Source organism: Pteronotus mesoamericanus, unplaced genomic scaffold (genome assembly GCF_021234165.1).
Source record: "Pteronotus mesoamericanus isolate MK-2021 breed Mesoamerican mustached bat unplaced genomic scaffold, CSHL_Meso_final scaffold_21, whole genome shotgun sequence".
Taxonomy (NCBI): domain Eukaryota; kingdom Metazoa; phylum Chordata; class Mammalia; order Chiroptera; family Mormoopidae; genus Pteronotus; species Pteronotus mesoamericanus.
The window spans coordinates 3,774,422-3,800,327 of record NW_026555310.1 but is presented as its reverse complement, the minus strand read 5'-3'; the positions used below and the strand labels follow the sequence as shown (position 1 = coordinate 3,800,327).

The 25,906-nt window shown below is 41.0% G+C and overlaps 1 protein-coding gene across 2 annotated transcripts; it reads right to left on the bottom strand.

Moving 5' to 3' along the window:
* Positions 1-111: 111 nt before the first annotated feature.
* BIN2 (bridging integrator 2) lies at positions 112-25,906 on the bottom strand. Of its 2 annotated transcripts, XM_054590843.1 has the most exons (13): positions 25,783-25,906; positions 19,884-19,964; positions 13,277-13,331; positions 12,914-13,008; positions 12,280-12,375; positions 10,817-10,924; positions 10,401-10,486; positions 9,130-9,205; positions 8,188-8,270; positions 4,409-5,168; positions 2,895-2,975; positions 1,277-1,351; positions 112-484 (listed from the first exon to the last, which is right to left on the bottom strand). In XM_054590843.1, exons 1-13 carry the CDS (start codon positions 25,861-25,863, stop codon positions 455-457), a joined length of 1,707 nt encoding a protein of 568 aa, XP_054446818.1. In that variant the 5' UTR covers positions 25,864-25,906; the 3' UTR covers positions 112-454. The 2 variants fall into 2 exon arrangements, with proteins under 2 accessions (XP_054446818.1, XP_054446817.1); XM_054590842.1 differs by lacking the exon at positions 112-484 and having other exon boundaries at positions 1,244-1,351.

Sequence of the window (25,906 nt, the reverse complement as noted above, 5' to 3'; positions counted from 1 at the left end):
CCCTGTGTCAAACAAAGAATCCATACACAGAATACTTTATTTAACAGTCTGAAAACATGTTCTTTTAAGTCTCGGAAAGTGAGTGGTAAATCAAAAGATTTATTTCCTATTCCTTGAGTGCATGTGGTTATGTATGTGTATCTATGGATGCTTTTGCTAGTTATAGTCATTTTAGCCCCACTTTAATTAATATAGTCTTATTATTCTAACAATTGCCAAAATCTGAATTAAATATTCCCTGAGTCTAACAATCTCCTCTCTCAAGCCTGCCTCTCTCCCTCCCCTAATTCTGCTCCTCAGCCTCTATGAGTGCTGGTCTTTAGAGGCCATCAGCACCCATACGGCTTGAGAATCTGGACATGAATGTTGACTTAAGTCCCTCTGACTTATAGACCCTCTAGTTGAGGAGTTTCTCTGGGAGGTGTGTGTGTGGGGAGGTCTTGGCAGTTCCTCTTCAGAGTTGTGCACTTTGAATTGCAGATACCTGGAAAGAACACATGATTGCATTAGATGCTCACCTGCCCACCGCCCCCAGCAACCACTCAAGAAGGGTGAACACTCAATTTGCCTCTACTGAACTACATTTCATGTCATACACTGTTGAGGGGAGTCAAACTGTTGGGGTTTTTGTCAAGACTTGTTACAGATACTGTTCATTACATCCTTCACCGTCTCTTTATGAGGATTCACAGGAGAAATTTCTTTTTCGTCTTAGTATTGTAGCAGTTGTTCTCTGAAGGAATGGCATTGTGAACTGGGTGAACTGATCAGATTTTTCTCTTCTTCTTGGATGTTTAGAAAGTCTGGAACCAATTTTGTGACCCCTCCTTAGTAAGTTTATTTTATAGAATGTATTTTTGTACTTGCCTAATTCATAGCTCCATTTTATGGCGCTGTCACTAACACGCTCCTCAGTTATTTTGCTGTAGTATGTGTGTGTTCAATATATGTATTTACCATTTTGTATGCCTTCTCTCTATCTTAACTCCTTTTTGAAATAAGTTCAGATATAACTAAATAAGTACTTAGCAGACAGGGCTATGGTGAGAGTTCAAGAGGGTCAAAGCCAAGTGTTGGGAAATGGGCACCAAAAACAGCCCCAGTTTACTTTTGGCTGCCCCGGCTCCCGCCTGCTTGACTTTGCCCTAAGGATATGTTCACTGCTGGGTTCCCCTGGAGCCCACGGTGAAGATTCTAGTCTATAGCCAAACTTCTGTTCGTTCCCAATGACCAATCTTACCACCTACCCTGGCCTATCTGTACCTGGCCTCCTTACCTCTTCTTCAGGCTCAGGTGCGGTGATGTTGCTGTCTTCTGAAACAGCAGAGACATGAAGCTGGAGATCTGGGCTCTACAAAAAGAAGAGTTCTGCCAGTGAGAGGTGGCTCAACCTTCCCAGCTTCTGAGCTTAAAAGCACCTTCCATGCCTTACACTACAGGGTCACAGACAATATAAAGGGCAAACATACAATGTTGTTTCATTATAGCCTGGAGGCATCAGGGAAGGCTTTCCTGTCATCCTTTTTCACAGGCCAAGAAACCAAGATTCAGAGGGTGAAATGACTTGCTGGGACAAGTAACCAGGTCTTTGGGGTCCGGAGTTGCTTCCATGATCAGACACCATGTGATCTGTGTAACATGCATCTGTATGTCTATCTATGTGGGAATCGGGAGGGCAAAAATATAGGTCTTCAGAACACTACTTTTAGACTAATCCTCCTCAGGAATACACTGCAGCTCTGCACTGCACTTAGGTGACCTTATCCTACTGCAGTTAGGAGAGAGAAGCAAGTGGACTAATGGTTTCTTTGGGAAAAGTTCTAGGTTCTGAGATAGGAACACCAGTGTGGAAAGCCCCGTCAAGGAGCTGCTAAGCCAGGGGCAGACCTCGGCACGCTACAATTTAGAATGAATTTACTTTTTAATAAAAGTTTAATTCATACACTATAAAATTCACCCTTTTAAAGTAGAACCAAATTCTATCAATATGACAGCTACTTGAAATTCTCTGATTTTTCCTTTAAAGAAATTTTCCTTCTTACTTCCTCTGATTCCAGGCCCTGCATTACCTTAAAGGTAATACCACCTCCCAGAAAGTTACTGTTCTCTTTCAGGTAATTCAAATGCTGAGCAAGAACATATTTTCTCACAGTGACTTTTTATTTACCCATTTTATATGTGATATGTCCATAATTCTGCTTGAGAAAAAAATATGATTTATGATACATCTGCAAGGGAAGTGAACAGATCTTGTAGGAGAGGCTTCAGATGATTAAGGACACTGACAAACTAGGATCTAAGATGCTCTGGTTGCTTTATGCCATAGGAAAAATATGTCTCCTTAGCTGATAACCAAGGCAATCCCACAGGAGAGTTTGGGAGTGAAATACACTATAAATCTCTAATATGAGGAGGTGGGCTCAGGGGAAAGGAGGTTGTGCCCTGTACCTCTTTCCGAAGGAGGACAGCATTACCAGCCTGTTCCTCAAAATAGACAGCATCTCGCTCCCCCATAATCTCCCCTTCAATAAGATTACTCCCAGAATAAAAATTTGTTTTATTATTCACCAGAGCCAAACAGAAGGTGACTTTATTGCTGTCTCCATATTAAAATCATATATTCCAAAGTCAAATTTAAATTAACTTTGGACTTTCCATACTGTAGAGTTACTCTTTTCTGTGCAGAAATGTGAGACGTGGCTACACTTTCCTCAGAATCCCACGTCCACCCAGTGCTGACTCACTAGCCACATGCCCTCCATCCCCCTCAATCAGCGTGGTTACCTCTGACCTGAAACCAGCCAAAGGGAAGTTTTATTTCTTGCTCTGTTAGGACCTTCAGTACTTCATGTGAATCAAGTCTTAGGGCATAATGATGACTTAGGCTTTAGTACCTCAGGGGACTCCGCCAAGATAAGCTTATTGTTCTCTTCCTTGTCTTCCATCTTACTTGCCATGTCAGACTCTGAAAAAACCTGTGGGTCAAAGAGGACAATGTAGAAGAAGTTCTGCACCTTCACATCCTGGATGCCACCCTGGTACCCTATTGATGTTGACTCCTCTCAGATAACAGAAGGCTCCCAAGGTGGCAGGTCAAACTTCAGTTAGGCATAGGCAGGCATAGGGTGCTATGATTTGAGGGTATCAGAAATCACATACTCCCAGATACCTACATGATTTATGCGTCAGCCTCCTTCATTGCCCTAAAGTCACCTTCTCTGCCACTCTGTTTAAAATTGCAAATTCAGCCCCCACTCCCTGTGTCCTCCCCTACTTAATTTTTCTCCATCTCTTATCGCCACTAATTGTAATTTTACTTATTCTGTTTTGTGTTTATCTTCTCCCCTCACCCATTAGGATGTAAGATGCAGGAAGGCAGAGAATTTTGTGTTTGTTCACTGTAATATCCTACCTCCTAGAAAAGTGCTTGGTACATAGTAAGGGCTCCATAAGTAATTGTGGAATAACTGAATGAATGAATCTTGGTACCATCTAGTCAGATGTCTGACCAAAATCCGCTCTACAATGCACCTGACAGATGTTCATGTATCTTAGCTTTTAAAATTAAGGAAGGAGAAATATTTTTCAAGGTGGTCCATCCCATTTTGGGTTTTGGAAGCCCTGTGTATCCCCTTTCCTATATTGAAAAAATATTTTTCCATACAACTTTTAACAGCGCTAACTGCTAAAAATTCTCCTTGTATTGATCAAAAATGTACTTAAAATCTTTACATGTAGGGCCTAGTTCTGTCCTTGGGAATCTCATAGAATAAGTCAAATCTATTATAGCCTTTCCATATAATGTAAACAGAATATGACTTTCAGATCCTTCATGGAACTAGTTGCTCTCCAGAGGGTCTGTGTCTCTATTTTAACACAATTCTTTTCTCATCCATATACTCATCTTTCAAAAGACCATCTCTTCTGCTTTCCTTCCTCTGTGAGTTCCTTCTTCTGTCTTCTCAAATAAATAATACTTTGGAAATTTGCTAATTCCATTTTGGTTGAGGTCTATTTACCATAGTGACAAGTAGGATAAATTGAAGTGAGTTTTTTCCCCACCCTCACCCCCTTTTTAAAAAGGTAAAGCTCAAGATCCAAATTGTTGATACTTTATATTGGAACTCCCAGAACTTGGAGCAAAAAGAGAAAATTAGTAGAAATCTTCTCATAATAATATTGAAGATAAGTCCCTTGCAGAAGTCGATTATCCTAAGAGCAGGGTCACTAAATTAGTTGCTCTGAAGATGTAACAATTCCCAGAACCAAAAAACGGTGATTAAGAGTATCTTTGAGACTGTAATATAATGACATAAAATCCAATCAAATGTAGGACAACCTGGCTACAGTAAAGATGATCTGAATGGAGGTTATAAAAGAATAGAGACTTAATCAGAGGCATTCTCACCTGAGGGATCATTGAGGTGGGGGAAGTACAAAGTTCTGGGTTTGGGTGGTCAATGTTTTCGTTTTCTCTGTCTTCAGAAGTTCTTGTTGGCTTCTCTGGTGGCTGTGGATCAAGAGACACCTCCAAAGAGGCCCTAGGACTAGGACTTGGAGTCCCAGACCCCACAGAAGCCCTGGGACTGGTAGGTGAACCCTGCTCAGAAGCTGTAGGACTGGAGGGTACGTTCCCTGAGGAGGTCCTAGGGCTGGGTGTGGCTTTGGGCGGAGGAGGCCTATTAGGGGGTGCTGAGGTCCTCTGGACGGGGGCTCTCTTCTTCAGTTGTTCAGACCCTTCACTTGAGGTTCGGGTTCGGAAGACCACCTCCGGGGGAGATGAAGGCTGCTCTGAAGGGACCGGAGCTCTGCCTGGGGATGGAGCTGGGGAGCCAGGGGGAACTTCCTCCTGGGACTTGCCACCCTCAGCGGTGGAAGAGGGCTGGGCCTGGCTGGGACCATTGCAGGCTGGCAGAGGCTCTTCCTCCTCAGAGGAGCTTGCTTCAGCCTCTTTCTTCTCTACTTCCTTGACTTTTACAGGCTCTTCTTTAATCTCAGTGTTGTCTTCTCCCTGGGCTTGGTCAGATGCTAGCTCTTCTTCACTTGCTGAGATGGAGTCCTTTTCACTCGTCAAGGAAAGTGCTGAGGGGCTGGTAGGTGAGGTAAGAGGGCTGGGGGCTGCAGATGTTCGAACTGGGGAGGAGATGACTAAAGAGCGTCTGCTGCTGCTAAAAAATGAAGGACATTCAGATTCAGATGAGCTAAAAACTGGAAGTTTTATGAAGCATTTTTAAATATCCCCAAATAATGATGCATGCCATAAAATAATAAAACAGAATAAAGTAATTTAAAATGATACTAGAAAGTTTGTATAATTTGTAATAATGCTTATGTTATAAAGGGAAGTAAAAAAAGACTATCACAATCTCAATTATGTAAAATTATATAAAGAAAAAGAGACTGGAAAGTAACAGCCACATACTAACAAAATATTTTCTCTGGGAAAATATTCATGGGTGTTATACAATTGATATTCATGGATTCTGCATTTTTAAATTCACCAACCCTCTAAGATTTACTTGTAACCCAAAATCAATACTTGTGATGCTTTCATGGTCATTCATAGACATGTGAAAGGTGTGAAAAATCAGTGCCTGATGGTACTTTCTCAGCTCAGGTCTAACAAGGAAATCTTCTGCCTTCTTGTTTTGGCTCTGACACTCTGAACATGGACTTTTGTCATAGTTTTTACATTGCTGTACTTTTCATTAGTGCTTCTGCTGTTTGGCCTCCAAGTGTAGTGTTACAGTGCTAAGAACAACAAGACTATGATGTGCCTTATTGAAAAAAAATATGTATGTTATATAAGTTTTACTCAGGCATGAATTACATAGTGCTGTTGGCTGTGAGCTCGGTATTAATGAATCAACAATATATATTAAATAAGAAGTATCTAAACAGAAACACACAGAACACAAGTTTCTGTATTAAATGGTTGATGAAAATGTTGGGACCAGGGGCTCACAGGAACCTAACCCTGTGTTTCCCCTAGGAGCAATGGTTCAGTGTTCGCTAATTCAGTGTTGGAGTTGATTTTACACAACATAACTACCACAAATAACAAAAACTAACTGAAACATTTATCGATTATGCTGGATATTGTGCTGAGTGCTTCTATAGCCAATATCAGCTTAATGCCTCGCCTCTGTAAGTGCCTCCTATGAACTATCCACCATCTTATAAAAAAACCACCTCACAATATTTGCTTGACAGGTCAACTCTGTGTTGTGTCCTGGACACAAGAATGGGAATTGTGGGCAGGAAAAGAAAGAGCTACAAAAAAGTTCCTTCTAAGGGAGTTTCTGACATGACATAACAAGAGTGATATGAGGTTCTTTCTAGCACTAGAATTCCAGAGGTCAACAGGTTTAGAAGGCCCACGACATAGCAAGTAAACACCAGATTTCCCTACATAGTTCTGAGACATCTTGGTGTTAAGTAACAGTAAGTTTCAGATGAATGGACAATTAGAGAGAACTATGGCATTCAATATTGAGAAGAGGAGGGAGTTTTGGATGCAAAGTAGAAAGTCTACTTAGTGATTCTTTAGTGATTCTTTCTAATAGTCTGTAACTAATTGCTAAATGAATAGTACGGGCAATAGATATGAGCCCTATTCTTCCTTCAAGTCCCAAGCTTAATTTTACCACCTCCTTCAAGCCTTCCCAGGCCATCTGTACACTGGCAATTACTTACCTCTCTGCAATTTCTACCAGTCTCATTAGGCTCTTTAGTCTCATTAGGCACTTTGCATGTGCAAGTTTATATTGTTCCTTGTCTCCTTATGCACATTTTCTGTCCTTTCAAGTTTTTGTAAATCACTTCAAGGAAAGAACAAATCTCCTGTCTTTGGTTCCCTAATTCTCAGTATAAAATCTTGCACATAGAAGGAACTTAATAAAACTTCCCGAATAAAAGCTCCAGAATAAGATAGTGATCACATTCTGAGGGACCAGTGAATTACTTACACTTACCAGCATAAAGAATGCATGAGGGTAATAGACACCACACACACACACACACACACACACACAAAAGTGAAAAATCAACGTATAACAGATTGAGAAAGGATTTTTGCAATGAATATCATCAGATAATTAATATCCGGAATACACAACCCCTCCCCCCAAACTTCATATAAATACATTTTTTAAGAGGGTAAATAATCCAAATGAAAAATGTGAAAAAAGGATAAACAAGACAGTTACAGAATAGGAATATTAACTGGCTAGTAACAAGATGTTAAAGCTCACCAGCAATTGTGGAGATGTGAATTAAAATTGCCAAAAATTCCATTTCATACCCATTAGCTTGAAAATTAAGAAGTCTGACAATGTTACATGTAGCAAAAATATAGAGCAATGGGGGCTTTTATTTACTGTTGGTGGGTTGTAAATTGACACAATCACTTTGAAGAACAATTTGGCAATGGCAGTGCCTATAAGGCCAAAGAAGTCCAAATGCACAGACTCTATGACTCAGCAATGCCACTCATTGTACACACCCTAAAGAAACTCTTGATAATATTCACAAGGAGAAATGTAAAATGTGTTCAATGTAACATTATTTGTAATAGCAAAAACTGGAAAACAATCCAAATGTCCATTAGCAGGAGGACAGATAAATAAATTGTGAACTAGTCATTCATAACAGTATGGAAAGAAAAGATCAGAGCTAACAACACAAAGCCACAAGAATAAATAAATCTCATAAACAACATCTAAGAGGACAAAAGAAGTTAAAAAAGAAAACATACAGTATAAATTCTATTTATATAAAGTTTAAAAACATGCAAAACAATGTTTTCTGTGTGTATAAATGTGTAAAATAAAAGTAAAAAGACATGCAAGTGCATGGGGATAATAAATACTAAATTTAAGATAGTGATTACCTTTAGTGGAAAGTGAGTGGGGAAGGGATACTAGAAGCTTCTATTTTTTATATAAAATAGTTGTTTTCTTAAGTTTGGTGGTAGGTACATGGCTATTTGTTGTATTATTCTTTATACCTTTAGTTATGGCTGAAATATTTCATAAAAGGTAAAAGAATCTGTAGAGGTGTAACAACAAATAATATCACACGCACAAACACAAAGGAAAGGCCAGGATTTGGGACTGGAGATCAGAGTGTTGAATATGTTCACCCACAGGACAAGTGGAACAGGAAAGAGTCTCAGGAGTTGCTCACCTTGAGAGTCCCTTCACCACGAAGACTTTGTTGGAATGTTGCTTCTCCAGTTTGCTCATCACCTCATAGAGATTGTGGTTCAGCTGGAGCCAGCAAGAGAAGAGATGGATGCTTAGTCAGATGGGGCCTGAGACTGGCATATCCCTTCTCTACACTCTTTCAGACAGCTTACCAAAATAAAACCTCCCACCCGTAACTTTAAATTCCTCCTCATCTCTTTTGCACTAAGTATCCAGGGTCCTGTCCCACCATCCATTCGTCCTTGACTTCCTTAAGTTCTGCCTCTTCCATCAGACCGGCAGCTTTAAGGCTGGGTCCTTGATGTTTGATGTTTGACTTGAGGTTCTAGCTTCTGTCAGGTGATCCCAGGAATGAAAACTCATTGTACTATTAACTTGGCAAATCATAATTTAGCCTGAGTAACTGTGGAGAGAAATATGTGTGGATGTGGATGTGAATATATTAATAATGGCCAAGAGTCCTGGAATCTCAGGACTAGAAAAGACCCTATCAGGTCATGTTCTGTTGCTGTCTGTCACTGAATAGGAGTGGCCTTGTTCAAGACCAACTAACTACAGAGAAATTGACTTGTGCTTAAACACTGCCCTCTCTGCTCCGCAGCAACCAAAGATAGAGATCCCACAACTTGGTTCCCCATTTCAGCAGTTCCTTCCATAGGTCTAACCTCCTTTATTCATCTGAAGTTCAAGTTTGGATGCTATTATTCAGTTGTTAATGGTGATGGAAAGGGCCCTCTGATATGTATATTTATGCTTTAAAACAGTTGACGCCATAAATCAAGTGCTACTATTTCATCAGGAGAAAAACAGTAAAAATCTGTGGTGCTGATATGGACATTTAATGAGATTATGTAATCAGGACTACTTTCATATTTACTACAAAAACCTACTGAGGTGTCTAAATTGACAAGCGGTGTCTTACCTTGCTCATTTCCCTGTAGAAGACGTCCTTCAAGTTGGAAATGTTTTGAAAGATGGTCACATAACAGCCAATACGACTATCAGGAGGCAAAATAACAAACATATGGGTAAGGGATGGTAAAGGAAGTCTTTGTTTGAAAACACAAGGCAGAAGCTTTAGCCAAAGCCGGCTACCACCAAGGCTCCTCAGAGAAAAGCACCTCACGTCCTAAGACTCGGGGTGTTCTGGGATCTGGACCATAAGAGCCAGCCCAGGAGCACACTTGCCTCTCAGAAGTGAGAAGGTTACAGGAGACACAATCAGCCCAGGCTGACACCAAAGTACCATATAACAGATCTCTAGCTGCATGAACTTATCTGATTCAGGCTCTTCAGGTATTGAAGCAGACATAAAAAGAGTACCCTGTACACTTTTTAAAGTGCTATATAAATATAAGGCCATACAAAAAAAAAGGAAAATATTTTTTGCAGATTAAAAAAATACAAGGCTATACAATTATAATTATTATAGTAAGTATTCTTCTTGTTATGCAATGTTGGACTTCTATGAAGCTGTATGTACATTAATGGGATTCTACAGGAAATGAACTGGGAAAGTTAACACTTCAAGAAACAATTAAATTTCAATTCTATTTAAATCGAATCATATAATGTTTTAGGATACATGTAGTTATTAAAAAGGCTCCATAATATGTAGACTATTAAGTGACAATATGAAATATGCTGGCTACAACTGCATTAAAGCATATTTTGTACAGTGAAAAGAAAATAGGGTACAAATAGAATTTCTGCTCAGATTCCTCTTCCAATGTAAAATATTTATACCTAAAATACTTTTACCTATGGTGAAGCAAAGACATCTTCATTAATGGATATAATTATCCCATAATTTATCTATGTAAATCTGGATGGTCATGAACCAAGCTTGTTTAAAACAATACACCCTTGTGGCATAAAACCAGATACTTTTAGTATGCACGATGAAAGCAATTTACTTGCCAAGATCTCTCCTATCCAAGAAGCATCTTGTTTTTAAACCTGGAAAAGCTGGCAGGGCAAGGATGGTTCTCTCTCTATTGAAGATGAAGAAACCAGTGTCTAGAGAGATACGGTGGCTTGCCTAATATTACACAGCAGTTGGTAGCTGGGCTGAGGCTACATCACTTTTAGACCAGGGTGCTTTTTTTCATGAGGTGACATGTTTGGGCTGCCAGGTTGCCTGCGCCTCTACTGGCCCAAGAGTCCAGTACTTTCCTGAATCTCAGCCATTACCTATTATAAAGAACGGGTAGCTCCTCTAGTAGTTCCTGGTTCAGATCTTCAAACACATGCTGGGCTTTGTTGAACTCTTCCTCTGCCTATGTGATAAAAGAGACAGGACAATTCCTCTCAGTCCTGAACCCCAGGATATAAGCTACTTCTTTAATCCTCCACATTTTTTTTTTTTCAGGAAACAAACTCACTTGGAACCGTGGCTCTCCTTCCACAGACCCATGCCCTTCCCCACCTTGAGTTTCTGGCTGTCCTTAGAGCATCAATGTCAGAGGAAACAGGGTTTCCTTCCGGACATTGGATGATGAATTTATCATTCCCTAAACTTATCGTGGTCCAGCCACATGCCATCATTATGGGGAGAGAGGGCAGGAAGGTTTTATCAGGGTTTTTTTGTTTTTGTTTTTTGTTTTTACCTTGGCAATCTTGGCCTCATCTTTCTTCTTGGCATTCTGCACCGCCTCCAGGTGGTGTCGGGCACTGTCATAGTCCACGAGTTTCCGACCGCGCTTGGCGATTCTTTCCTAACCCAGAGTCATGAGAAAGGGCCTTGACACTCTTCAGTGGCCAGGAGGTAGGTAACAGAGTATGAAACAGAGAGGCAAGATTCCTGGGTCCTATTACCAAATTTCATGTTCTACGAGGGTTTTGTGCCCAAGGGATCTCTCTCACTATCTGGAAAGAATGGGAATTCTCAGGGAGAGATAAAGTAAAGGGCAATTTGACGGAGTACTTGGAAGTTTGCCATTAAATACTAATATTTCCTATGAACTCACTAAAACTAGCTCAGCCTCCAGAATAAATGGTCTTGAGAATGCTATGAAACTGAAAGGCAGGAATTTTGAGTCTTATTCCTAATGCTGCCATGTATTAGCCTTGTGACCTACGGCAAGGTCCATCTCTTTTGAAGCCTCAGTAGCCTCATCTGCCTTTGGTGTTATTTTAAAGATCAAATGCTGAGAATAAAGTGCTTTGAAAATCCTAAAGCACAATAAAAATATTATACGTACTGAGAGAAAGTCTATCAATGTCATCCAAACCACAAATTATACCAGGGAGAAGTAAACTATGTTGCTGGCTCTTGTCTCATTCTTCCAATCACTGAATTTGAAAGGATCTTAGCAATTATCTGGTTCAACTTCCTATGCAATACAGGAACCTTCTCTACAACAGCCAAGATAAGAAGTAGTTTTGAGCCCTGGCTGGTGTGACTCGGGTGGTTGGGGTGTAGTTTTGTAGACCAAAAGGTTGTGGGTTTGGTTCTTGGTCAGGGCACATACTCAGGTTGCGGGTTTAATCCCCAGTCAAGGTGCAAACCATAAGGCAACCAATCAATGTCTCTCTCTCTCTCTCTGTCCCCCCCAACTTCCTTCTCTCTTGAAAATCAATAAACACACTTTTAAAAAAGTGATTTGACTTTTGTTTGAACATAAAATAGAGAACCTACTATCTTATGAAATGAATGAATTCTAATTCCGCTTTCTGGAACTGTTTCAAACAGGTTCAGTTCCTCTTTAACCTAACAGACTTTCAAGTATTTGAAGATAACTATTCTGACTCCTTCTGCTTCTCTACAATAACCTCTTTTAGTCCCATCAGCTATTTCAAACAACTAAAAGGGATGCTCTGATCTGGATCTAATTTAAAACCAGCCCAAATATAGTTCACTGAAATCTAAGTCTGAACATAACCTTCATACTACCTCTAACCCTTCACCCTAACCTCTTGTCTAACCCTCAACATTAATCCTTCTCCTAACCTACCCAACTTTGTTCCTAATCAGGGGTTCTAACTCTACTTATAAGTTTAACCCAATATGGTCTTTAACTTATATGAGCCACTCATAACCCATCCTTAACCCTGTAAATCAGGTGAGTACCTTTATCTCTCCAAACTGGGCTACATAGGTTTCCATGGTCCTCAAAGCCTGGTCAGCCAGTTTCTCTTCATAGTCTTCCCAGAGGAGATCATTATTCTGTAGGGCAGAGGTGAAGGGGAGTGGTGAGGGCCCCATTTCTCAACAGCTGCATACCGGGGAAATACCCAAAGTCTTTCTGCAACAGCTTCCTTTTTTGAGCATTGGGAAGAATCAGATGAAGAAATAGCCCTTCCCCAAGGAACTGCCCTATAAGTGATTGGACATACATTCAGGGATTAAGAACAGGAACAGATGGTCAGAGTCTTGGATTCTAGTGCTTGAAGGATAGGGAAATTTGGAAGTAAATAACATCAGGAGTTAGTTCTCAAAAACCAATCAGGTTTTATGCAGGTAAAACTTCCATCAGGTTTTAAAAAGGGGAAGAGGGTCAAAAATAGAGGAGTCCACAGATTAGGGAAAACTTGTTTTTACCTTATAGTTGCAGCATTTTCCTTTTACCCGTGACTGGGATATACAAATGAACAATGTGAACTGGTTGCTTTGCTTTCCTATTTGCCTGGATCGAGAAACTAAGGCGATGTTGAAATGAGGGCAGGAGTGAGCTGTGAAGAGTTAAGGCCCAGAACACTCTTACCCCTACGATGGCCTTCAGTTCCTCATGGCCGTCCCACTCACTGCTGTAGATCTCCTGCAGGGTTTCGGACACTCTCTTTGAACTTTCATGCATCACTGAAAGGAGAGAATTCCATAAAGCTTCCCCAAAAGTAGTCTGATATAACCATATGGGCGATAGGCAAATAAGTGGGTCCAATTCAGAAGGACAAACTCAGAAGCTTTGGGTTGTTGGCGAGGAAAACTGGATGGGGCTGGGATGGGAAAAGTTACTCTTCTTGGCCTACAAAGGTCCCGGAGTCAGGGGCATTTTTGTTTCCATCCCCAGACCTCCTACAAGCTGCACAAACGCCCTCTGGGTTTTCTGCTCTGCTGCAATACCCACCTTTGACTGCACTAAGGAAGTTCTTCAGGTCCTTGTATAGCTTGAGGCCCTCTGTCTGAAAGGGAGAAATGCCTTTGGTGACTAAAGAGATTTTTTTGGAAAGATGCTCTACAGGTCAAAGTATAAAAGTAGCTTAAAAGCAGAAATCAGTCTTTGATTTTCTTCAAACACTTGTAAATGTTGCAAATTAGCCTTTACTGTCTTTACCAAGAAGTTGAAGGTTGTCTCTTTGGGGCAATTTTTAAGTTGGGAGATTGTTCCCACTGCATTGGCATGTCTTCTTTCCTGTTTGTTCTTTCTTCCAGTGAACAAGAGCCTTTACCACAGTTTGTTGAAATGTAATGATCCCCTGGCTTATGCCTTCCTCTCTGGGTAAACTGCCCCCATCTTCTATAGACACCAGGTACCAAGTCTTTTTCACAGGCTTCCTCAATTGTTCTGCAGGGTGTCATTTAAAGCCCCTTTCCCTTCCAGTCTCTTTCCTCTGTGTGAATGACCAGTTCTAGTAGTTGGGTGAGAAGGAAGTTTGAGGTCAGGCCACTGACACTTGAGAACCTGACTTCAGGAGTGTGGGACTGGACTTGATAGGGCAGCCAACTTCAAGGGTCAGACCTATGGGTTTGAACAGTGATCCTCCTACAGTTCAGGCAATGAAGTGTTGGAGCTAAGGTTCATTATGCAACACATCATAAAATACTTGTGAACATGTTCATTTGTTTTATTTGCTTGTGTTCATTACCAGATAGGCTATTGAGCACATCAGAAGTATAAAAAAATTATAGGAGAAAACCTGAAAACTTAGTAAATTCTATCCAATAACTTAAAAATTTTATTTGTAGAAATCTTTGAGAAAAAGATCATTATTATTTAATTTTAGCAGCAGAAAAATCAAGGTCCACTCAGTCAAATAAAGAAAACTGGACTAAGTATTTTATCTATCTTCTTGCCTCCAGAGCTCTTCTCTAAGCCAGTCCAAACTTTTGGTCATACTTCAGGTTAAAGTCCTTTTCTAGGGGCTGAATTCCAGGGCTCAAAGAATATGAAGACAAAGATATTCTCAAGTTAGTCTGAGGTACTGTCAGAGAGCGGGGAGAACTGATGTTGTATAGTCTTTCATAGCAAATGAGAATCAAGACAGCATCAGAGAAATGATCAGGGAAGAGTCAGATGCTACAGAGAGGTTAGAAGGCATGAAGAATCAGTAAAAGTCACTGGACTTGATAACTGGAGGTCACTGTTGACCGTGAGAAAGTTCCTTCAGTAGCATGATGGAGAAAAATTCAGTCAGTTAAAAAAAAATTTAGAATCACTCAGCATTTACTAGAAAGGGCACCTCACTTCCTCCTTGCTTTCTCATTAACAGAAAAAAAAATAGTCTAAGATGTTAAATGTACATAATATCTTTTAAACATGACTATTGTAGGTAGATATAAGTTTGAGAGTTTTGAAAATGTGATAACCAAGGTTTTAAAGAGTTTTGAAAGAGTTTTAGGGATTATAGAAATTAACAAAGATTTCAATTTCTTTTTTGAAAGAAAACAACTCAGATTCAACTTTTTACTTCACCAGGAAGATTCAGTATCAAAAATACGTATTTGAGGAACAAGAGCTATTAAACTATCTTACATAAGTTCTACAAATAAAATTCTTATTTTTTTATTCCATTTGATATTATATGGCCTGAAAAGCCAGATTAGTAATCAAGGCCACCATGTATGATTGTGCAGGTTGTATGTACACTGTTCAAAACTAGGGGGTACTACTTATACCATAGCCCATAAAATGTGAATGCCTTCTGTCCTGCACTGCATCTCACAAAAGTTCAAATCCATTTTTGTGTTTTAGAATCAAGCCTCCTGGTCAAAGCTCTTCCTTTATGCTTTTGTTCTTCCCTTTGAGGAGATGAAGTGGTACCAATGGGACATGAACTGGCAAAACAGCTCCCTGTTTTACTTCCCTGACCTAGCTTCTCTGAAATGTCTCCAGGATGCCACCCCAGAACATTTCTTCTTTCCTGATAGACAAAACTCTCACAGTCATAAGTTCCCACTTGTTTGGGAGTCAGACACTTGTCTCTGTCACCAATTAGCAAGTTATTCCACTCCTTTGACTTTAGTTTCCTCATCTATAACTGCTGGGTAAGGCGATTTCTAGCTCTAAATCTTTGTATCACTTCTGCTTTCTGAAGCTTTGTCAAATTCTTGGCAGCACTATTAAGAGTCTGAGTTAGTCTCTTCCATCCTTTATACAAATAGTTTCAGCCCTTAGTTAATGAACCACTCACTCTGGAAGCTTCTCCCAAGCACTCAGCTAGATAGAGCAAGCTTTCTGAACAGAGTCAGATAGTGAGGATGAAGAAGGTTCCTGCTCTGGGTTTCCCTACTTGCTGGAGAAAAATAGACTCAAGAGAAACCCAGACCTTTGGCAAAACAGGTAAAGAACATGACCAAATTGAGCAAGTGCCAGAAGTGTTTGATCTACGGGAGATCCAGAAGGGAAAGATGAAGCTCGATAGTTAGGTATGATTTTAAAGGCAATGATTTGGAAGCAGCTGTTACTACCAGAAAGAGATTAAAATGCTGCTTGAGGAAAAGAATTCTTCGTATATGTTTTGGACAGAGGGAAAGAGGGAAGCAACTAGAGCTCTTAAAGGAAAATTACTTATGGAAGTTTGATTAGGAAACTAGGCAGGTAACAAAGCCTTGAAATCAGGCTGGGAAGTTTGGGAGTCATATTTATTTATTTACTAACAAGAAGTTTACCTACAAGTTGATTGTGGGTAAGGAATAAGGCACATGGCCAACTGGTCCAGCTTCTGGGATACTTAACTTTCAATCTCTGACCCTCTCCTTTTTCCTCTTGTTTGTCTTAGTCACCCCAGCTCCAGCCTTAGACCTGACAATATTATCTATCACTGTCTTTCTTCTTAAACTGTGAGAGCCTTGAGGGCAGGTATGTTGTCTTATTTATGCTGAAGTCCCAGCATCTAACACAGTGCCTGCAAACCAGGCACCTAAAGAAATGTTTGTTAAATGAACTTTACAAGCATGTTCAAACATGAGTTGCTACAGATGTATCATTCTCTCAGGAGAAAAGTTTTTCCTTGTTCCTAACCTAACTCCATTTTCATTTCTCAAATACATTTCCCCCCATCAAGTGACGTTTAGTTGGTGCTCGCACAGGGAATTCTGAGGGAATTATCCCATCCGATTCCCTTTTTCTTTTTGATGATCCCATCTCTTACCCTTTCTACCCACACAACTACCAGTGTAGAGCTATCCTATAAGGCAGAGAGGGAAAGAAAGGACTGAGGGTCAGAATGGGCCAAGAGCTGGAAATCTTTTAAAATGGGTGTCAGCTTACTGATTTCTGCTCCTTTTATGCTAGCGTTGGAAGTAGAACAGTAACTGGAGTTGAGAAGAGGCCCAGGGAGTTCGCCTCTTGAGGTGCAGGGAGAAAAGCACAGGGTTTAAGTTTGAATCCTAGCTCTGCAACTCTTATGCTACGTTATCTTGATGAAATAATTTCCCTCTCAATCAGATCCTATTTCCCCTAAAAGGAGTTAGACCACATCAGTGGTTGCCAAAGGCTATTCTCAGAGTAGCTGCTACATCATAATTACCTAGAAAACTTAATGTAAAACACAGATTCCCTAGTTAATGATCACCTATGGCTGTTAATATCACACAAAAAGGAGATAACCAGACATTATGTGCCTCCAGATGGAAGACTAGAACACCTGTAATAATAAGTATTCTTTAAAAAGAAAAAAAAAAGATTTTATTTATTTATTTTTTAGAGAGAGGGCAAGGAAAGGAGAAAGAGAGGGAGAGAAACATTAATGTGTGGTTGCCTCTTGCATGCCCCTACTGAGGACCTGGCCCACAACCCAGGCATGTGCCCTGACTGGGAATTGAACTGGCGACCCTTTGGTTCGCAGGCTGGCACCCAATCCACTGAGTCACACCAGCCAGGGCAATAATAAGTATTCTTGCCACCAAAAGAAATAAAAACAAAAATGTGAATCTCATCAGGTTTCTAAATCTAACTATTAATTTTCGGGGGGGGGGAAAGAGGGTACATGTTATACAATGCCACAGAGATTCAATCAGCAAAATCTATACTGCATGAAACTGCAGGAAAATAACCTAGTATCAACAAATAAACCTCCAAAAAAAGGATTAAAAACCTACAGATTAAGAGATTTAACCTTAACTCTAAGAGATGTCAACTAGTTGCTGATATAAACTGTAAAAAAAAATGACACAATTAAGGGAGTGTGAACATTGACTGGATATTTTATGATATTAAGAAATTATTGCTGCCCTGCTTGGTGTAGCTCAGTGGATTGAACACTGGCCTGTGAACCAAAAGGTTGCTGGTTCGATTCCCTGTCAAGGCACAATGGGTCGATATTTCTCTCCCTCTCCTTCTTCCTTCCCTTACCCTCTTTCTAAAAAATAAATAAAGTAAAATAAAATAAAAATTATTGCTAATGTTTTCAGATAGCACTAAAACATGTTTTAGTGGAATAGTTAACATGAAATATCTAAAAAGATATTTGCATTATTCTGTTTAGTGAAAGGCAAGTTAGAAAACCATCTGAATGGAATAATTTCACTTCTGTAAACCTTGTTTATTTATTGTGAATATATTTAGAGATCACACCCATACATAGCAAAGTAATTGTAAGGATATAAAATACAGTGGTTACAGCATGGAAGGGTATAAAATCATTATTTTTAAATTAATTTTTTTCTTGATGTACTTTCTGATTTCTTATGAGTAAATGTTTTATAGGAAAATATTTTTAGGTGCCATAATGGTTTTGTGATTATATTTTAAAAGAGTCCATATCTTTATAGATTTATAATGAAATTTTTATAGATAAAATGATGTGATACCTAGAATTTGCTGCGTAATAATTAAGGATGAAGGAAGTAGGGGGAGACAAAGATGGAACAAGATTCCCAAGAAATGATAAATTATTGAAGCAGACTGATGGGTACATAAGGATTTGTTATACAACTTTTTCTATCTTTGTGTATGTAAGAAATTATCCATTAAAACAAGTTTAAAAGTACAGATTCCAAGGCCCTCCTACCAATGGCCTTGCATTTAAAAATATTTCCAAATGATTCTAATATAATCTACTACTGAGTTAGATAGTAACTAACATCCTTTTAATATAATTCTGAAGAATTACTTCATATATAATTCAACTAACTGATGCATGATAAAGATTTTTAGCTTTTTTTTGTCTCTGGTTCCTGGGAAGCAAGCCCCAGATATTTGTGATGTCCCAAATGACAGGAGTGTTTTTGTTATTCATGGTGGGCTTCTCAGATCATATACCTCAGGATGGTGGCAGGTTACGTTAGAAAGATGTGCCATGGGATTAGAGGTTAGGTCTCTGAGACAGGTGATAATGAGCTCAACCTCCAGGGGACAGAAGGCGAACTAGAGATTAAGTTCAATCACTTGGCCAATGATTCACTATGCAGTGAAACCACAGTAAGAATTCTAGCCTGGGTGAGCTTTCTTGGTTGGTTATACTAGATCACTGTGCTGGGAGGGTGACATGTCTTGTGGACAGACACACAAGCTTTGGGACCCTCCCACACCTTACCATATAGATCTTCATTTGGCTGGTCTTGACTCTTATCCTTTATGATAAAACTGCAGTGGTAAGTAGGACCCTTTCCTGAGTTCTGTGAGTCATTTTAGGCAATTATGGAAACTGAGCCCAAATTCATAGCCAGGTGGTCAGAAATGCAGGTGGCCTGAGAACTCTATAGAGTTTGTGCCCGGTATCTGAAATAAGGCAGTGTAGTTGGGGACTATGCTCTTAATCTGTGAATTTGATCTAACTGTGAGTAGTCAGTGTCAGAACTGCAATGCAAGTGGATATTCATTTAAGTTAATAAACTCCCTTCTTTTATAAAGTGGAGATCACAATCTCCAAGACTGTTGTAAGAATTTGCTACAATGTGTGTAAAGCACCAAACAGGATGCCTGGCACATGGAGATGGAAATTCAAATATCCCATGCAAGTTAAACCTCTGTTATCCACTTCTTAATGTAAGTTTTCTACATAAGATTACCCATAATATCCAGTGAAGACAGAAGGAACAGTGAGAATAGGAGGCATTGGTAAAAATGACCATCCGATCATTCACCTCTAGTGAAAAGATGGAGGTATTATTTTAGAATAAAAGGCTTAGGTGGACTAGATCGATGTAGTGGACAAAGAGGCCACAAGGAAAACATGGGGCTACTGAGACAGAAGCCCTAGGGTGGGCGAGAGGCACCCTGGGAAGTGATTTTGTCTAAGGGACTGATGATGCCATTGTACCCTGGGGGAACCAATAAGAGAAAAGAATGCTTGTCTGTTCCCCCAGAACCTAGGGTCAGCAGGAACAGGAAAGGTAAGTTTCTCTGGTTCCAGAGGAAGGATAAGCAGCAGGGCACGTGGTGGCCCTCACCCCTGGGGGAAGGAGGGTTAGTAGGAATGCTTGCAGGTTTGAAGAATGTGCTGCTCCTCTGCTCCTCAGCCCTCACGTCTCCTTTCTTCCTCCAAGCTTCCCTTCCCCACCCTCCAGATTACCTGCTGATAATAAAAGTTGTTGGCACTTTGTTCAAACCGTTCATCTTTGGTTTCCACAGTTTTCCCCAACTTCTGCAGTACCTGGGGACATAAATCAGAAAGGTCCATAAGGTTATATATAGTCAAGTCTCTTATCTGTTGGCTTCATATGACACTTCTTCCTAAGCACTTACAACTTCTGTACTTTATATGCACTTCTGATACTGTTTTATTATTTGTATTTGTCTGTCTATGTCTTCTTCTAAATTGTGAGCTCCTTAAGGATTGAGTACTTGCCTTCCTCATCCAGATTTCTCAGTATCCAGCAAATGGATACTTAATACTTATAATAAGAAGGACAGTAAGACTGATACAGGGGAGGAACAATGAGCTGGGCCTGGAATTAAGATTTTGCTAGATTAGAATAGAGTATAAAGGGTGAGGGTGGAAAGAGGTTTCTAAGCAAAGACAACATCAAAAAAGTCACAGGAGGATGCAATTTTTTTTTTTTTTTTTTTAATTTTTAGACAGCAGGGAAGGGAGGGAGAAAGAGAGGGACAGAAACATCAATATGTGGTTGCTTCTCACATGCCACCTCCTGTGGACCTGGCCCGCAACCCAGGCATTTGCCCTGACTGGGAATTGAACTAGTGACCCTTTGCTTTGCAGGCCAGCACTTAATCCACTGAGCCACACCAGCCAGGGCAGGAGTATGCAAATTTATAGCAGCTTCATGAGATAGTTCAGCATGGCTGATTTATATGTGTTATGGGGAATGTGTATAAGGACGCTACAGAGCAGTGACTAGGCTTTGAATCACATTAAAGACTGCGCAGGTCATGGGAGTGAGAAAGACTCTATTCTTAACCCTGGGGAGAGTGTCCCTCACTTCTGGAGCTCTCTCCATAATGGTTAAGATCAAGGACTCTGGAGTCAGACAGACAGATATATGAATGTCCCCATCTCGGCCACTTACTGGCTATAAGTCTTTGGGCGAATCACTTAAATGCGTGAGCCTCAGTTTACAGAACTCCCTTTCCTCCATAAAGATAATAGTGTCTCCCGGGGTTGTTGGTAAAATTAAATGATATTATACATGTAAGTTGTTTTCACAGTGCTGCCTTAAGATGAGTACTCAATACAAATTCATTATTACTATGTCTAGTTCCACTTCCTCCCCTATATATACCTGTCTTTATTTCCTTTGCAGCTTGACCATATGTGTTTGTCTTTGTCTCTAACTTCACTTTTCTTAACACCAAGCCCTGGGTGTGCAGTGTTGGCTAGTTTCCTTGGCTCCACCTTCTCCGCCCCCCCCCCCGCCCCCCAACAAAGCACTATTTTCTACCAAGAAAGTTGCAAAACCACCTTGTTTGGTGGCTAACAGAGCTCTTCCTTCCTTCCTGTTAACCCTCCCTTCCTTTGTTTGGGGCGTGGTTCTTCTTAGGCAAAGGGGGCTGAAAGGGCTGAGGAGACAAGTGAGTCTAGAGTCAAAGTGGCATACCCCAAAGCAGACCTATATTCCCAATGCCCGAAAGGCTCAAGGCAAAAAAAGGGTTGGAAGGTATGGGAGTGTGTGTGCTGAGGAAGCACAACCACCTTCAATTCTGAAACTGAAAAAATGAATATTAGCATCCTGAAAATATAACCCAGTGCCCTGGGCCCAATGTTTTTTGCTGCCATAGCAACAGGGCCAGGTGTCATGGCACATACACTGTGTTGTAAATGTTCTTTTTTAACTAGGGTTCCTTGAGGGAAGAGGAGGTACAGATGCTCCACAGATGTTTGTTGAAAAAATTAATAAATTCTACCTTTGGATCACTTTCTATTGAAGGCCCACCTAGTACCAATCCCTGAAGTCCTGCACTGAGAATTATGCTCAAATTTGCCTGGCTTAGCAGCTTAGAAGTTAGAATATAGATATTTAGGAAGAAATAGCAGGGACAAGAGACAAAGTAAATGTGGCAGTGTTAACACTTAGTGAAGTAGGTAAAGAATATTCCAGTGTTCATTGATTTATTTTAACTTCTGTGTAGGTTGAGGAGGGAGGGTAAAACTTAAAAAAAAATTCACTGCAGACGTGTTTGGTGGATATAGTTCCTCACCATGACCCTTCCCCATAATCATTTATTATACCTTAATTCTCTCAGTTGGGGTAATTTCAATAGGGCCTGCACATTAGATATTATGAAATTTTGTTAAAATTTTTTTCTTAGGTATTATAATGATACCGTAGTTATGTAAGGAATCCTTATTTTCAGGATATATGCTGAAGTAAGATCTCCTTAATATGGCCCTTATATACTTTCCGGCCTTTTCTCCCACCACTCTTTGCCTAAAAGGATTTCTCACTCCTCTGCATAAAAGGGTTTCCACATGCCTTGCCTTGCTCATGCTGGCCGAATGCTCTCTCACATCTTGCCTGAGGAACCACTATGGACTCCACTACATAACCTCAATTCCCCCCAACTTTTCGTTCCTCTGAATTCCCACGGTGGTGCAGCTCTCAGGTCACTTATTTTACCTTTTTTTTTTTAAAAGACTTTATTTATTTATTTTTAGAGATGGGGAAGAGAGGGAGAAAAAGGGAGAGGAACATCTATGTGAGATAGGAGATAGAAACACAGAAGGGTTGTCTCTCACCTCTCATATACACCCTGATACGGTGCAAACGGGACTATACCCACCCAGGGCCATATATGCCAGGACGGGGGACCAAACCCACAACCAAGGCATGTGTCCCAACCCTGGGGAGAGTGTCCCTCACTTCTGGAGCTCTCTCCATAATGGTTAAGATCAAGGACTCTGGAGTGAGACAGACAGACAGATATATGAATGTCCCCATCTCGGCCACTTACTGGCTATAAGTCTTTGGGCGAATCACTTAAATGAGTGAGCCTCAGTTTACAGAACTCCCTTTCCTCCACAAAGATACTAATGTCTCCTAGGGTTGTTGGTAAAATTAAATGATATTATACATGTAAGTTGCTTTCACAGTGCTGCCTGTGAATTGAACTGGCAACATCTTGCTTTGTGGGACAATACCCACCCAACCGAACCACACTGGGTCAGGGTGTTTTGCTTTGTTTTGTTTTGTTTTTTAACTAGATTGTTAACTTCTGGCAGGCAAGAATGCCTCTTACTCCTCTCCAAATTCCCTCCTGGGTCCAGCCAGCTATCCAGAACAGGAGTTTTTCCCTAAATATTGTTGATTGAATCATCTGGGACTCAAGTTAAGTAAAAGTCAACAGAGGAATAGACCAACAATGGAGTGCTAAAAAATGCTTTTTCTTGGGGGATTAGAAATCTGAAAGGTTTGCCACAGAGATATCACAAATAGTTGGTGAAAATATGAAGATGTATTAGGCTGTAAAAACAAAGTAAAGCCAGTATGAATTATCTCTTGTCAAGCTTGGGTGGGAACTGGAAAATAAAACAAGAATGCTTCATCTCCATTGTGTTTAACAGTCACCAGACCTTCACATCTAGCTTTTCAAAGGAGAGGGCCTGAGCAAAAGGTGTTCCCATGCCAGTTTTGCTCCTGAGATGAGATCAGAAGGAAGTGGGCAGGCACAGATATCAGACTTGGTTCATCAGGACCCCTTTCAAGAGAGCAAGTCTGAATTTGGCATCCAAAGGCAAGACACATGGGCTCCAGATATAATTCTGCCACATGCCAATCCATTTTGACCCTTGTTTCCTCATTTCTAAAATTGGAATACCAATAACATACTTAAGGGTTAAAAAGATGAAGTGAGATCATATCATGAGTGTGTTGACTCCATAAAGGGAAAGATCATGCCTTTCTTTGTGGGCGCTTGATATGTGACACATTTGACTACTTGACACGTTAGTTATTACATACTGCTCAGAATATTACAGCCAACTGCTTATAGAAAAACTGCAGTTTCCCAGGGAGTCCTTTCTTTTGACTGTAACTTTGTCTTTATCTTGCCTTCAGTAACTTCCCATTCAACAGCAAAAAAATAAAAATAACTTCCCAACACTCAAGGACCCTGGCAGGCTGAGCTGAGATCCTCCCCACAGTCCAGGCTGTCCCCACTCCATCCTGCAGCATCCAGTATCTTTAGAGTGCTAGCTCAACTTCTGCCTGCCATTGTGCCTACGTCTGGGTTCAGAGTATCTTCTTGTTTTCTGCAGCAACCTGGGAATTTCCCAGGGAAGATCTGAGTTTGTTCCTCATTCTGCCTTTTCAGGGTTCAGACCAGGAAAAACAGGGTGTACCAGGGCAGCTGGTTCTCCGTTTGGGAAGTATTTGACTCTGTGGCTCAGTGAGCCCTCTCCCCTTCTCACTTTTGTGTCCTTATCATGTTGAGTTTCCAAATCACCGAACATCAACTCCCTCATTTTACAAATGCAGAATCTGAAGCCCAGAGCAAGGACAGTATTTACCTACGGCTTAGGAGTCCATGCTTCAAATAGGAGAGAAATCCCAAAGCAAGGGCATAGTGTTGATGCTAGGCTGGATGAGGACAGAAGGAGCAAGAGTGTGGTAAAATCGATTTCTGTGTCTTTTAAAAATAATAATTCCCCCTAAGTTTTTGTCTTTTGGGTTTTCTTTTTGTTTTTTCTAACCTATAGTGTAGCTAGCTTTCCCCTCTTCTCTAGTACCTCTGGTTTCTCCACACTGCTTCTAACTAGACCTTCACATAGACTCTGATCCCCATGTATCAGATCTGTAACAAGACAGCCTTTTGAGAGGTTGAAACCATGATCAAGTTGACATTAGGGTAAGGAGAAGTAACAAAGGCTAGCCACACGAAATCTTTCCCTTTTTCTCTGCTCTTTCACACGACCCAGCTTCATTTCCCCGCCCCCCCTCTTCCACTGTGAGCCACTTAAAGATAAGAACTATATCTACATTCCATCAATTCTCTGTTGATAATCCCACTTGGGAGAGCTGATTGCCTTTAATCCTTCCAGGACCCAAGCCAGGGCTCTGCTTTTTAGAAGATGACACAAATGTTTCAATTCTTAAGCGTGTGGTATTCATCCAAATGCTTCTAAGACCATGAATCCTTAGCAAACCACAGTTCTATGTCAGGTCCTTCTTATCTCTCCTCCCTTTTCTCCTGGCTTATTCATCTTCCCATACCATCTCATCTACCAGAGCGTTGACGGAGGGAGAGCAGAAGTTGACCTTAGAAGCAAAGAAAATACTCTGGGTAGGTAGAAACAAGAATGCCATCGACTGTGCAGAGAAGTGTCCACATAAATTACACAGGTAGGCAAGTTACGGAGGGACAGCCTACCTAGGGGCCAGTGCTAGAATAGGACCACCAAGAGCTAACCAAGGGCACAATTGAAACAGAAAAGCACCTTCATCACCTTGGGACAGTCCTCCCCAATGCCAGAGGGACACTACAGGAAGCAGATATGGGCCACTCTTACATCAGCTGAAACAACACCCCGAGGCCAGGCAGGGCTGGGAACTGAGAATCATGCAGAATAACTGCAGCCCTTGGACTCCAGCCCCCATCAACCGGTAACACTCAACGGGCAGCACAGCCGGCCATCTCTGTCTCATGATTTTGGGGGAATTACCTCCTTGGAACCCTCAATGTCATCATCTCTAAAATACCATCCTTGCTGGGTTGCTAGGACAAAAACTGCTACATAGCAATCGCCAACGTTAGTTCCGTTCCTTCATCTTTCCTGGACCAGTCGGAGCGTTAAGGCTCCTGAGAGAGACTGGTGTCTCCTCAGTTTCCCTCATACTCGCCCAAAACTGGGAGATGTTCTCCCTCTCTCTCAAGTCTGCCTGTTTTCTTGGACCACTCCCGTTTCCCGGAGGAAGCCGGACACCCTTCTCTTCAGCCCAGTCCTCCAGGGCCCCTCGGCACCCTGTACACCGCTCTCGCCACGTCCAGCCTCGGCAGGAAGCGAGGCCCGCGCTTACCTTCTCCTGGGCCCTGCTGAACTTCTTCTGCATCTGCTTGGCGAAGAGGCCGGCAGCACCGCCAGCCTTGCCCTCAGCCATCCTCTCGGTTCCCAGGGGGCGCCGGCCCTGGCGGGAGCCCTGT

Excerpts from the sequence above, each read along its gene's own strand:
- BIN2 (XM_054590842.1), bottom strand. The coding sequence starts at position 25,863 with ATGGCTGAGGGCAAGGCTGGCGGTGCTGCCGGCCTCTTCGCCAAGCAG. Across the intron at positions 8,271-9,129 it reads TCTACAGGGAAATGAGCAAG|CTGAACCACAATCTCTATGA; the intron begins GTAAGACACCGC and ends TGCTGGCTCCAG. Across the intron at positions 5,169-8,187 it reads GTGGTGAAGGGACTCTCAAG|CAGCAGCAGACGCTCTTTAG; the intron begins GTGAGCAACTCC and ends TTCATTTTTTAG.